General features: G+C 40.6%; 1 protein-coding gene and 1 pseudogene across 2 annotated transcripts in view; both read right to left on the bottom strand.

Moving 5' to 3' along the window:
• ARMH3 (armadillo like helical domain containing 3) overlaps positions 1-14,666 on the bottom strand; it is a 179,152-nt gene that overhangs the window by 90,015 nt on the left and 74,471 nt on the right. For both annotated transcript variants that reach the window (XM_081822820.1, XM_081822821.1), the window contains exons 21-22: positions 10,865-10,947; positions 9,123-9,249 (exon numbers count right to left, since the gene is read on the bottom strand). In XM_081822820.1, coding sequence (XP_081678946.1) covers positions 9,123-9,249; positions 10,865-10,947 — 210 coding nt within the window. The remainder of the gene's footprint in view (positions 1-9,122; positions 9,250-10,864; positions 10,948-14,666) is intronic.
• On the bottom strand, positions 10,961-13,877 carry LOC145721983 (10 kDa heat shock protein, mitochondrial pseudogene; annotated as a pseudogene).

Raw genomic sequence — 14,666 nt, 5'->3', positions numbered from 1 at the left:
AAAAAAAAAAAAAAGAAACTAGCAAAACTGAAAGGAAGCAACAAGAAGGAAATTAAGAGCAGGAATCTATGAAATAGAAAACTAAAAACCAAGAGAGACAAAACAAACAAAAAACCACTATGAAACCAAAAGCTAGTTCTTTGAAAAAAAAAAATCAATAAACCTGAAAAACATATAGCCAGACTGACCAAGAAAAAGAAAAGACACAAATTATCAAAATCAGGAATGAAAGAAAGAAAAGACTCTACAGACATTAAAAATGAGTATTACAGTGGTGCCTGGGTGGCTCAGTTGGTTCGGCGACTGCCTTCAGCTCAGGTCATGATCTTGGAGTCCCAGGCTCAAGTCCTCCTCCATCAGGCTCCCTGCTCAGCAGGGAGTCTGCTTCTCCCTCTGACCCTCCCCCCTCTCATGTGCTCTCTCTCTTTCTCTCTCTCTCAAATAAATAAATAAATCTTTTTTTAAAATGAGTATTACAAACAACTATATGCCCATAAAACTTATAACTTAATGAAATAAAACAAATTCCTTGAAAGATACAACCTTCCAAAAGTCACTCTGAAGAAATAGATAATTTAAATAGTCTTAGATTTATTAAAGAAATTGGGTTTATAGTTAAAAACCTTCCAAGAAAGTAAGTTCCAGACCCAGTTCGCTTCCCTGACAAATTCTACCAAATATTTAGGAAAAAAAAAAAATACTTCTAAACAAATTCTTCCAGAAAATAGATGAGAGAATTTTATGAGGTCAACATTACCTGATACTAAACCCAGAAAATGACATTATAAGAAAATAAAATTACAGACCAATATCCCTCATGAATATGGGCAAATTAAATCCAGCAACACATAAAAATGATACTAAGTTTAAAAAAAAGATACGGGTGCCTGCATGGCTCAGTTAGTTAACATCTGCCTTTGGCTCAGGTCATGATCTCAGGATCCTAGGATCAAGCCTTGCTCAGGCTTCCTGCTCAGCAGGGGAGTCTTCTTCTCCCTCTCCCTCCACTGCATGTGCTCTCTCACGCACCTTTCTCTCTCAAATAAATTTTTAAATTAAAAAATAAAATAATAATAAATTACAATCATGTGGGGTTGGTTCAACATTCAAAAATTAATCACTATATCAACAGTTTAGAGTAGGAAAACCATGTTATCATCTCAATAAATGCTAAAATTTTTAAGATTTTATTTATTTATTTTATATAAAAAAGATAAAACATGCACGTGAGTGGGGGTAGGGGCAGAAGGAGGGGAAAGAATCCCAAGGAACCTCCACACTGAGCTTGGAGCCCAACACGGGGCTCAACTTCACAACCCTGAGATCATGACCTGAGCCAAAACCAAGAGTGGGATGCTCAACTGACTGAACCACCCAGGTGCCCCATGCTAAATTTTTTTTAGAGATGTATTTATTTATTTATTTATTTATTTGAGAGAGACAGAGAGAGCATGAGTGGGAGGGGGGCAGAGGTAGAGGGAGAAGCAGACTCCTCACTGGCCAGGGAGCCCAGTGGGTCTCGATCCCAAGACCCTGAGATCATGACCTGAGCCAAAATCAAGAGTCAGACGCTTAACTGACTGACCCATCCAGGCACCCCAACGCTAAAATTTTAAAACAGAATCTGACATTCATTAATGAGAATACCTCTCAGGAAACTAGAAACAAAAGGGAATTTCTTCAGCCTGATTGAGGGCATCTATGAAAAAACCTATAAGCTAATGTCACACTTAATGAAGTACTGAATCCTTATTATCTTAAGATTAGAAAAAAGGCAAGTATATCCATTCTCACCACTCTGATTTAATATACTACTAGAGGTCCTAACCAGTGAAATAAGACAAGAAAAAGAATTAAATGGCATACAGATTAGAATGAAAGGAATAAAACTCTTTTTATTCCCAAACTACATAGCTATTTACATAGACAATTCTAAAAAGATTACAAACTACTAAATCTAGTAAGTGAGTTTAGCAAGATGACAAATTCGGAAATCAATAGTCTTTCTATATATTAGCAATGAGCAAATAAAAATTGAAATTCTAAAAAATAACATTTACAATAGCACCAAATTCCATGAAATGTGTTGAGATAAATTTAATAAAATATGTGCAATATGTACAGTATGTTTGATGAAAAAAAATCAAAGAAGACATCAATAAATGTTCACAGGCTGTAAGATGTATTACTAAGATGTCAATTTTTCCCAAAAGGATCTATAGATTCATAGTATTTTTTTTAAAAGATATTTATTTGACAGAGAGAGAGAAAAAGACGGAGGGAGAGAGCACAAGCAGGGGGAGGAGCACAGGAAGAGGGAGAAGCAGACTCCCTGCTGAGCAAGGAGCCTAGCAGGGCTGAATCCCATGACCTGAGATCATGATCCAAGCCCAAGGCAGATACTTAACCAACTGAACCACCCAAGCGCCCCTAGATTCATCATAATCTTAATCAAAATTTAAAAAAATCTTAATCAAAATTCCAGAAGGGTTTTAACAAAAACACACTTAAATTTATATGAAATAGTATCTAAGACAGCCAAAACAATTTTGAAACAGAAGAACAAAGTTGAGGAGCACTTGGCTGGCTCAGTCAGTAGAGCATGAGGCTCTTGAACTCAGGGCTGTGAGTTCAAGTCCCACACTGGGTATAAAAGATTACTTAAAAATAAAATCTTTTTTTTTTTTTAAAGATTCTATTTATTTATTTGACAGAGAGAGACACAGCGAGAGAGGGAACACAAGCAGGGGGAGTGGGAGAGGGAGAAGCAGGCCTCCCACTGAGCAGGGAGCCCAATGCGGGGCTTGATCCCAGGACCCTGGGATCATGACCTGAGCCGAAGGCAGATGCCCAACAACTGAGCCACCCAGGTGCCCCTAAAAATAAAATCTTTAAAAAAATCTTGGGGTGCCTGGGTGGCTCAATCAGTTAGGCATCTAGCTCTTGATTTCAGCTCAGGTCATGATCACAGGATTGTGAGATCAAGCTCCGCATTGGGATCCACGCTCAGTGAGGAATCTGCTTCTCTCCTTCTCCTTCTGCCCCTCCTCCCGCTCATACTCTCTCTCTCTCTAAAACAAAACCACTTAAATTCCTTTAAAAAAAAAAAAAAAAAAGAACAAAGTTGAAGGACTCACACTATCTCTTTCAAGACTTACTTTATAGTAATCAAGAAGTCAGTGTTATTTGTGAAAGGAAAGACACATATAGCAACAGCACAGAATATTTACATATGTAAAGTCACTTGATTTTTGACAGAATCAATTCAATGGATAAAGTCTTTATTTATTTATTTTTAAGATTTTATTTGTTTGACAGAGAGAGAGACAGCCAGAGAGGGAACACAAGCAGGGGGAGTGGGAGAGGGAGAAGCAGGCTTCCAGCAGAGAAGGGATCCCAACATGGGGCTCGATCCCAGGACCCCGGGATCATGACCTGAGCCGAAGGCAGACACTTAATGACTGAGCCACCCAGGCGCCCCCATGGAGAAAGTCTTTCAACAAATGGTGCTGAAACAAGTGGACATGCATATTCAAGGCATGAACCCTAATCCAAACCCAGAAGTGTATAGAGAAATTAACTTGCACTGAATCTCAGATCTAAATGTCAGGTACTAAAACTATAAAACTTCTAGAAAAAAGAGAGATAATCATTTTATCTTTGGGTTAGAGAAAGATTTCTTAGATACTACACAAAAAGCACAAACCCATAAAAGAAAAAATTAATAAACTGTATTTATCAAAATTAAAAACTTCTTCAATAGTTTGCAACTGAGTCCAAGAAAAATGGAAATCTGCTAGCTGGATTATAACAAAAATCTTTCCCTAATTGGTGGATGAGACTGAAAAATAAAATGGGGTGCGTGGGTGGCTCAGTTCGTTAAGTGTCCAACTCTTGGTTTCAGCTCAGGTCATGATCTCAGGGTCATGCGATCAAGCCCCACATCAGGCTCCATGCTCAGTGCGGAGTCTACTCAAGATTCTTTCCCCTCCCTCTCCCTTCTCCTCTACTCCTCCCCCTGCTCAAGCTCATGCATGCTTTCTCTCTCAAATAAATAAATAAAATTTAAAAGAAAAGAAAAAACAAACAAAAATGTCTTCAATAGACACTGTTAAGAAAATGAAAATACAGGGATGCCTGGGTGGCTCAGCGGGTTAAGCATCTGCCTTCAGCTCAGGTCATGATCCCAAGGTCCTGGGATCAAGTCCTGCATCGGGTTCCTTGCTCAGTGGGGAGCCTGCTTCTCCCTCTGCCTGCCGCTCCTGTGCTCTCTCTCTCTCTGACAAACAAATAACAAAATCTTAAAAAAAAAGAAAATGAAAATACAAGCTAAAATCTGGGAGAAAATATTTGCAAAACACGTAACTGATAAAGGACTACTGTGCAAAATATACAAAGAAACCTCACATCTCAAAAAAAAAAAAAACAAAAACAACCAATTCTCCTTAGAGGAGAACCCTAAATAATCTATGTAGATACTCTCCCCTCAAGGAAGTGGAGCTTAACCTCCCCACCCCCACTACCAACTTCAGTGCTGAGTGTATTTAGTGACTTGCTTCCAAAGAACAGAGTATGAAAAGGGAGGAAAAACCACAACTCTACACTGGAGAAACTTTGCAAATAGTACCCTAAGCAAGTGATAAAGGTTAATATTGCCAGTGATAAGTCATGTTGATAACATAACATCCAAATGTTATGGAAAGGCCACTTGGACTTTGTGGCATTCTTCCTGAAAACCCAGAACCCCAGTCCAACCCTGAGTAAATCATGAGACAGACCAAAATTAAGGAAGAGTCTCCTGAAAACTGTCAAGGTCATGAAAAACAAACACTAAGAAACTGTCAGACAAGAAGAGACTAAAGAGATATTAGAACTACATGTAAAATAGATGGAATCCTGGAATACAGTAAGGACATTAGAGGAAAAATTAATAGAATCCAGGGGCGCCTGGGTGGCTCAGTCGTTAAGCGTCTGCCTTTGGCTCAGGTCATGATCCCAGGGTCCTGGGATTGAGCCCCACATCGGGCTCCCCGCTCCATGGGAAGCCTGCTTCTCCCTTTCCCACTCCCCCTGCTTGTGTTCCCTCTCTTGCTGTGTCTCTCTCTGTCAAATAAATAAATAAAATCTTTAAAAAAAAGTAATAGAGGGGCGCCTGGGTGGCTCAGTCGTTAAGCGTCTGCCTTCGGCTCAGGTCATGATCCCAGGGTCCTGGGATCGAGCCCCACGTCGGGCTCCCTGCTCTGCGGGAGGCCTGCTTCTCCCTCTCCCACTCCCCCTGCATGTGTTCCCTCTCTCGCTGTCTCTGTCAAATAAATAAAATCTTTAAAAAAAAAAGTAATAGAATCCAAATAAAGTCTAGAGTTTAGTTTGTGTGTGTGTGGTAGAAAAAAACATATCATAAAATTTACTGTCTTAGCCATTTTTAAGTGTATTATTCAAAAGTGTTAAGTATGCTTACATTGTTGCAAAACAGATCTCGAGAACCTTTTTATCTTGCAGAACTGAAGCTCTATACCTATTAAACAACTCCCTTTGCACCCTCCCCCCATCCCTTGGTAACCACCATTCCATTTTCTATATCTACAAATTTGACTATTTTAGGTACCTCATGTAAGTGGGACCATACAATATTGTCCTTTTGTGGACTGGTTTATTCACTTAGCATGATATTCTCAACGTTCATCCACACTGTAGCATGTAACAGATTTCCTTCCTTTTCAAGGCTGCATATATCCATTCATCCATTAATGGACATTTGGGTTGTTTTCATCTCTTGGCTATTGTGAATAGTGCTCCTATGAACATGGGTATGCAGTATTTTTTTTAATGGGCAAAAGATCTTCAAAACCAAACAAGATGGCAAATAAGAACAGGAAGATGTTCAACATCATTACTCATTAGGGAAATACAAATTAAAACCATAATGAGATATTCCCACACACCTGTAAGAAGCCAAAAACCAACCAACCAACCAACAAACCAGCACTGGCTGGAGGGACTACAACTCATATATTGCTGAAGGGAATGTAAAATAGTACACCTCTTTGGAAAACAGTCTGGTGTTTTTCTTTATAAGAAACATATACTTAACCATGATAGCCAAAAACCCATTCATAGGTATGTGACCAGGTGAAACGAAAGCCTGTGTTCACATAAAACCCTGCACAATGATGGTCACAGGGGCTTCATTCATAATCGTTAAAAACTGGAAACCTCCCAAATGTCCTTCAACTGAGAAATGGATAAACTAAGCTGGCATAGTCCTACAACGGGATATTATTCCACGATAAAAAGGAATAAACAGGGGCGCCTGGGTGGCTCAGTCGTTTAAGTGTGTGCCTTTGGCTCAGGTCATGATCCCAGTTTTCTGGGATCAAGTCCTGCATCAGGCTCCCTGCTCGTGCTCTCTCTCGCTCTCTCTCAGATAATTTTTTTTTTTAAAAGGAATAAACTACTGATACATGCATCAACATGGATGAATTTCAAATAAATTACTATGTAAAAGAAGCCAGACTCAAAAGACTATACAATCTCATCTTTGGGGTTTTTTTTGAAAAAACAAAACTATGAAAAAAAGGAAAAAGAAAAACTCTGAGACCAGGGAACAGATTCGTGGCTGCTGAGGGTTTAGGGTGAGTGAAGGAGTTGACCTCACAAGAGCACAAGAGACATTTCTGGGATGATGAAACTCTTTTATATCTTGATTTTTTGTGATAATTATACTTTTATACACATTTGTCAAAACTCAGAATTGTACATTAAAAACCATACATGTAAATTATACCTTTAAAAAACTTGACTTAAAAAACTAAATGTTTTAGGGCGCCTGGGTGGCTCAGTCAGTTAAGCATGTGCCTTCGGCTCAGGTCATGATCCCAGGGTCCTGGGAACAAGTCCTCCATCAGGCTCCCTGCTTAGCGGGGAGTCTGCTTCTCCCTCTGACCCTACCCCCTGCTCATGTTCTCTCTCTCTCTCACTCTCTCTCTCAAACACATAAATAAAATCTTAAAAAACAAAACAAAACCGTTTTTTCATCATACTTTATACAAAATGGAAAGCACTGAAACATGCTCTTTGTTGTGTTTCATTTAGTGAAATTTTTCATTTTCCTATTTGTGATCTCCTGGTTCACATTTTAATTGCCTTGGCAGATTTGAGCATGCCCAGATATCCTCTCTTATCTTGTTGCTGTAGCTACAAAGGCTTACCTCATTTGACTGTGCACATGGCCCAGTTGAGTAGGTATGTCAGGCTTCTATAAAATATCTCCCCCACTCCAACTCTCCTTCCTTTCCTCATTGAAAGACATCTTTATTCATCTATTAATGGATGCTAAGGCCTCTGAGGCAGCTCTTCACCCTTGGAAAATTCTACATTCTCGAAAACAAGGATATTGGTAAAGCTGGGTGAACACAAAACCACATTAGGAACACTGAGCACATTTGGCAATAGGAAGTCTGCTAAAGGGTTCTCATGGAAGACTTCCTAGCTCCTAAAAAAAGACCATGTGTCTTGATATGACAACTGGAACTTGTTATTCTCAGGGGAGCTGACCTGATGCTAAAGCTATTATACTAAGAAAGAAAGTGGAGAAACAGAAAACACCCGGGTCCTTGAGCATCGGATCACATCTTTCTGGAAGTGTCATTCCTTAGAATTCTTGCAAAGTGAAGTAATTTTCCTATTGTTCAAGGTAGTTTAAGTCAGAGTTTTTTGATACTTGCAGGTGAAAACATCCTACTAATACAAGGCCCTACTCCCACTGCCTAAGATGTCATAGCAAAGCTATATGTGGCTCTTAAAAGTTTTTCTCTCCTGCTCTAAAAAAGAAAATCTATTAGAAAAACATTCTGTTGGGGCGCCTGGGTGGCTCCGTTGTTAAGCATCTGCCTTAACAGGTCATGGTCATGGTCCCAGGGTCCTGGGATTGAGCCCCACATCGGGCTCCCTGCTCAGCAGGAAGCCTGCTTCTCCCTCTCCCACTCCCCCTGCTTGTGTTCCCTCTCTCGCTGTGTCTCTCTCTGTCAAATAAATAAATAAAATCTTTATTAAAAAAAAAGAAAAAAAAATTTTGTCCTCCTAGGCAATCCTTCTTTTCTACTGTTTGCTTCTACTCTTTCTCCTAGTACTTGTTCCAAATCCCCTCTAGTTTGCACCTGATATGGGAGAGAGTTTTTACAAATAGTCCCAACAAAAGGGATAAAGCAAACTAATCTGTAGTGACAGGAAGCAGACTGGTGGTTGCCCAGAGAAAGAAAGCAAGGGACAGAGGTGGTTAGAGGTGGTAGGAGGGACATAAAGGGATAAAGGAAACTTTTGGTAGGTGACGGGTATGTTCATTATCTTGAGTGTAGTGAAAGCTTCGTATATATAGATGTATGTCAAAACATCAAAAATTGCATACTTTAAACAAGTGCAGTTTATTATATATCAATTATACCTCAATAAAGCTAGTAAGTGAGGGTTTGTTTGTTCTTTTTAAAGCTTTAGTGAGGGGCTTTCTGTTTCTGTGGAATCTACAGAAACCCTTCCTGACCTTTCAAATTCCAGGTAGGTTTGTAGACTCCTCACTCAGATTTACAGAAATACATGTCCTCTTTCAGAAATAAGTTATATTTACTATGGCCACAAAGTAAATTTTCACTGAGCCAATCACCAAAAGGATGGCAAGAGAGATTTTTATCTACTGCCCACTTCTTCTTGTAGGTTATGCTAAAAATACATAGGTACATTAAAACTCTTTAAAATCCTGTACCTTCTCAAATCACACAATGTTCCTTTGGGATCCAAGCTCTTCTATTTGCCGCTGTCAATTTCCACCCACTCTTTCACTCCCATCTCACTGGCAGTCACTAAATCCACAAGCCTACCTACTTTCTCTCTCTCTCACAAACATAAGGGCTATAGGGCTGCTAACCAGCTTTGTCCTGAGATGAATTTTGAGTTCCCAAAATCAAAGAACTCCACATGTAACTTCCTATTGCCTGAGAAGAGACTTCTAGATTTCTGTGCCAAGCAGGGAACCAAGCAACTAGAAGAGAATCTTTTGTAGTCTTTTCCTCTTACATGCCAAAAATTGCAGCTGATGGCGGGGAGGGGAGTAAAAAGAAAAGACAGCTTACCCATAGAGTAGAGGTTGTCAAAGCTCTGGTGCATGCGGATAATCTCATAGTAGAGTTCATCATAGCTGCTGGGAGTGGGCAGGAATGTGTCGCCATATGTGATAAACATATTAAATAGGTTCACAATCTAAAAAAGAAGCAAAAGGGGCGCCTGGGTGGCTCAGTTGGTTAAGCGTCTGCCTTCGGCTCAGGTCATGATCCCAGGGTCCTGGGATCGAGCCCCGCATCGGGCTCCCTGCTCAGCAGGAAGCCTGCTTCTCCCTCTCCCACTCCCCCTGCTTGTGTTCCCTCTCTTGCTGTATCTCTCTCTGTCAAATAAATAAATAAAATCTTTAAAAATTTTTTAAAATAAATAAATAAAAAAGAAGCAAAAGCCCATACACAGGCATCGTGCTATGAAGACCACAGAAGGGTATTGTCAGTAGTATGCTGTAGTCTGTTCTTATTGGCTTGTAAGAGCTGACTGTTAAAATTTTCAGGAATTTTGTGAGCTGGTTGTTTAACAAAAAAGCCATTATTACAAACTGACATATAAACTTACAATTCAATAAATTACATTAAAATGAAGGTAATACTCAAACTTACAACTTCCTAATTATTTTCTATCTTTTAGTATTATTTATGTTCTTGAGATTAATTTACACTTCTTATACCTGTGTGGTGGGAATATCATATAATGGCGTGTTATTGCTCATCTCCCCAGCTCTACATTCAACAACGTCACATTGTCAGCTTGAAATTGGCCATGATGGGAATAGTTGTACCACAGAAATCCACAAATGCTACAAATCAGGGCTTTTTCCCCTCAAATGTTAAACATTTATGAACACATTGGGTAACAACCTGAGAAGACAGTCAAAACGCACAATGTCCTCCTTCTACCCCAAGTAACCAGTCAGATAAATAGGCATCTATAATGTCCCTCTGAAACCAAGTGCAGCCATGATGGAACCATTCATCTGGCTGGGACACCTCCAGAGGCTTTGCTCTGTACCAACATAGAGACTATAGTAGCCTAGTAGTTCAGTCTCTCACCGGGGACCAAGGCTCACAGAGATCTGACCCATACCTGTCCCTACCAAACAATACACTCTCATGAAAGAGAAAGAATCTCAAGTTTGCCAAAGACATAGGTGAGAGAGGAAGAGTGGGAAGCACCAGTCCAGAGATTCAAATCCAAAAGGAAAATAAAGGCCTCACTCCCCCTACGCCTTAGTCCCCAGAATACTAGCTCCTGTTTCAACCTGGTCTATCTATCTTAGGGTATGGCTTCAGAAAAAGGGGAAAAAAATGTTTTTAATTGAAGTACAATTGACACACATTACATTAGTTTCAGGTGTATAACATAGTGACTCAACAAGTCTATATATCATGCTATGCTCACCACAAGTGGAACTACCGTCTGTCACCATGTAACACCATTACAACACCACTGACTATACTCCCTATGCTGTACCTTTTATCCCCATGACTTATTCTTTCCACAACTAGAAGCCTATACCTCCCACTATCCTTAAGAAGTATTTTTTTTGGGGCGCCTGGGTGGCTCAGTTGGTTAAGCGACTGCCTTCGGCTCAGGTCATGATCCCGGAGTCCCAGGATCGAGTCCCGCATCGGGCTCCCTGCTCAGCGGGGAGTCTGCCCCTCCCCCTCTCATGCTCTCTCTATCTCATTCTCTCTCTCAAATAAATAAATAAAATCTTTAAAAAAAAAAAAGAAAGAAATTTTTTTTTGTTACTCACCATAAGGGCTAATGTAAAAATGTTGTGTTTGGCCAGAAGTACAGTCTCATTTGACATAAGGAACTTCAGCAAATTTATCAAGGCTTTAAAAAAAAAAAAAAAAAAGACATCAACAAGGTATTCAAAGAGTAATTAATAAAGTTAAATCAAACAATGAAAATAGATTTAAGAAATCCAAATAGGGCTAGAACAAGTAAGTCACAGCTACCAAGAATTTTTTAAAAGCAGGTAAGGTAGATATATCTAAAGCAAGCAGTGACCTTCCCAAGCACATATCTGTTTATCTGCCCTTAGAAGGTTTTTAAAAATCTACTTCTTTGTACCACTTTTTTTTTTTATACTATTAGTTTATCATAAAAGAGAGACACAAAAATTACATGATGAAAGATTACACAACTTCACTGGAATGGGCAGCTTCACTTAATGCCGTTTCAATAATGATTTCTTTCAGTCTACATACTTTCCGAGAATGTCACCATCTCTAAATAAGAAATAATCCTTATCATCTAGAACTACTTTGGTGCTTCCATATTCTGAGAGAAGAACTTGATCTTGAACTTTCATACTAACTGGTTGAATTTCTTTACCCTTTCCTTTAGAGCCCAATCTAACAGCTACTACTGTTGCTTGCAATACAGTTCCTTGAGATTTTTCTGGAAGCATAACGCCTCCTCTGGTTACAGTTTTGGCAGCTCTCCTTTCCACTAAAAGTTGGCCAAAGAGGGGAAGAAACTTTCTAAACATCTGTCCTGCCATGACTCCAGTTTGACCTCTTTGTGCCACTTCTTTAATAGCAATTAAACTTGGAAATCTGACTACAAAAAGGACATCTCAGGGGCCCCTGGGTGGCTCAGACAGTTAAGCTTCTGATTCTTGGTTTTGGATCTGGTCATGATCTGATGGATCCAGCTCTGTGCTCAGTGAGGAGTCTGCTTGAGATTCTCTCCCTCTGCTCTCTCCCCCCCTCTCTAAAATAAACAAACAAATGTTTTAAAAAAGCGGGGGGGCGCCTGGGTGGCTCAGTCGTTAAGCATCTGCCTTCGGCTCAGGTCATGCATGATCCCAGGGTTCTGGGATCGAGCCCCGCATCGGGCTCCCTGCTCAGCGGGAAGCCTGCTTCTCCCTCTCCCACTCCCCCTGCTTGTGTTCCCTCTCTCGTTGTGTCTCTCCCTGTCAAATAAATAAATAAAATCTTAAAAAAAAAAAAAGGACCTCTTAGTATTTCAAGTTTACTCCCACACAGTGATTTCCCCACCAAATTTGTTCAATTTATAGATCAAAATGAGGATCCCCCGCTCATCCTAGGCTAATGGCATGTCATTTCACAATGTTTTAGCTATGCATTTGTTTCAAACATCATAGCTAAGAGGGGCACCTTTCAATTCTAACTGGTCACCAGATATGCCAACTATATTGTACTTCAGCGCCAGATGGGAAGAGAGCTCATGAAGAGAAAAAAAAGCCCCTAACTGTTCAAACAAAAGTACAGCTTACCCTTTCCTCTCTCAACCATGACAACATTTACCGAAAAGGTCCCCTTTCTCCCTGATATGCTTAATGAGGATTAAAACCCAGGCAACCTCAGTTAAAAGACTGACTGCCAAATACCTAGCTTAACACTGTAGGTATAAAGACATTTTTGCAAATAAATATTAAGCATAAAAGAAATCATCAGTTGCCTGTTCTCTTTCACCCACACCCATGAAGTAAATCCTACTTCTGTGCCCATCATGACTATTGACGCTGTACCTACCTCCCCTACTTGATGGGAAACTATGAAGAAGGGGTTCAGCAGCTGCAACCAATTGGTGGTCCTTCTGTCTTCTCCCCCTAAACCTTCTCTACTCCCACGGACACAAAAAAAGACTTGACCTCTCCTTTTCTAAGACCATATCTGCTTCTTTGCCGGCAAAGAAGTCCATTTGGCTGAGCTTTGTGTGAAGTTTACTACCCTTCGAGAAGAGATGTGAGCTTTGATTTGAAACAGCAGGGAATGATGAGTAGGAGTAAGACTCTCCAGGTACTTGCTGCCTGCCACACAACACTCCTTACTCTCAACCTCTGAAATCACAGGTATAGTAAAGAAACAGCAGGCAAGGAAAAGTACAAGGGCCTGTCTACGTTCTATTTCTAAAGCCTGACTCTTCCCCTCAAATGGCAAAAAAGCCTTGCTAGAGATGAAGGTCATAGGCACCCTCACTTATGAACTCTTCACCCTTGCACTGACTCAAGTTCTCTGAGGTTTCATAATGGAAAGGCAAATGACAGGCAGCTGGCCCTTTTGATGTTATCTGTTAACAAGCAAACTGTTGGACTAGACCCCAAAAAAAGCTCCACAGGAGCCCATTCTTGATCACACGACCTGCTTAACTCCTACCAGGAGCTCAGAGAATAAAGGGGACTAGCGAAAATCCATATAAAAATGACTAACCCAGCCCAAACCTCTCTAATAAGATCATCTTGCCGAGTTATTTAAGGGCTGCCCACTCTACCCACTACCCCCAGAGCTTAGCAAGCCCTGTTAATGGGTAAATCACCTGACAATCAGACTCTAAAAACTCACAGGAGACAAGAGAAAAGGATGGGTAAGAGCACGTGGCGCTGGGTAGAACAGCAAAACATAATGGCTGGAGAGAGACAAAGCAGCTTTTGCACACGTCCCATCAATGAGGGCTTCTGTCCCTAGCATACGCAGCACAAAGATGCAACCTCAGCAGTGGTTATGTGGTAATTAAGGAGCAGAAAACCTGGAGAAAAGGAAGTGGGAGCGATGATTTATTGCTCCTCTGCTGGACTACAGCTAGTTTTGATCTCTGGGATTCAGAGTCAGGGATGACAAAGTGATAAATATAAGGGGAGGAAGAGAGCAAGTCTGGTACAGGCCAAGAGGCAACCTGTGTCCCAACTACCGCGGACATCAGTGAAGCCAAACAGTTTTGAGAAGGAGAATTCAGCACTGCAATACTCTGAGAGTCAATGCCAGGGAGAGCCTGCATTCTACCCCTGATAATTCAGGCAGACCCCTACTCCGCCCCCCACCCCAACCTCCAAAAAAGGCCAGAGTTTTCTCACCTGGAAGTGGTCATTCTCTAGAGGAAATTTAATAGGCAGAGAAAATGAACAAAGCAACCTCAAAATTGGCTCCCACAAGCCTCTGACATCAGGGACCACAATTCCTCCTCAAGAGGGAATGCCCCAACATCCCATGGAATAGTGCTTTTTGAAAATCCTTCATCATCACCCTGACTTTGCACTCATTCTGTCAACTGTTCGGTGTCTTCTACATCACTACACATACATGGTCTGCTGTCCTTTGACCTGATGTATTGGAAGTTCTAAGTCTGTGAGGCTTCAGCATAGCTGATTTTTGGAACTAGAAAGGACTTTAGAGATCATATAATCCAGTTCCTTCATTTTTGGATTAGAAAACACTTCTTCCCCCCACCACCCCAAGTACCTAGTGACTAAGCTGAGACTAGAACCTGGTCTCCTGTTTAGCATTCTTTTGCCATTCCACTAAGATTAAATAAAGGTGCCAGATGGAGTTAAATGTTAAAGGGAGGGAAGCTTACCTATAAATGGTGTGCTTAGATTTGCTGACTACATTGTTCCCAACACTTCTCTTGACTCTGGTTTATAACTTTCTCCACCTAATGGCTATTCCAGGTTATTTTCATGAATCTGGTCCACTCTTTCTCTTGGTCCTGAGCTACTTATTAAGAGTACAGGTGAATGGGGTGCCTGGGTGGCTCAGTCGTTGGGTGTCTGCCTTCGGCTCAGGTCATGATCCCAGGGTCCTGGG

Source organism: Leptonychotes weddellii, chromosome 6 (genome assembly GCF_054177405.1).
Source record: "Leptonychotes weddellii isolate Sample4059 chromosome 6, ASM5417740v2, whole genome shotgun sequence".
NCBI lineage: Eukaryota > Metazoa > Chordata > Mammalia > Carnivora > Phocidae > Leptonychotes > Leptonychotes weddellii.
This window is presented reverse-complemented; position numbering and strand designations above follow the sequence as displayed.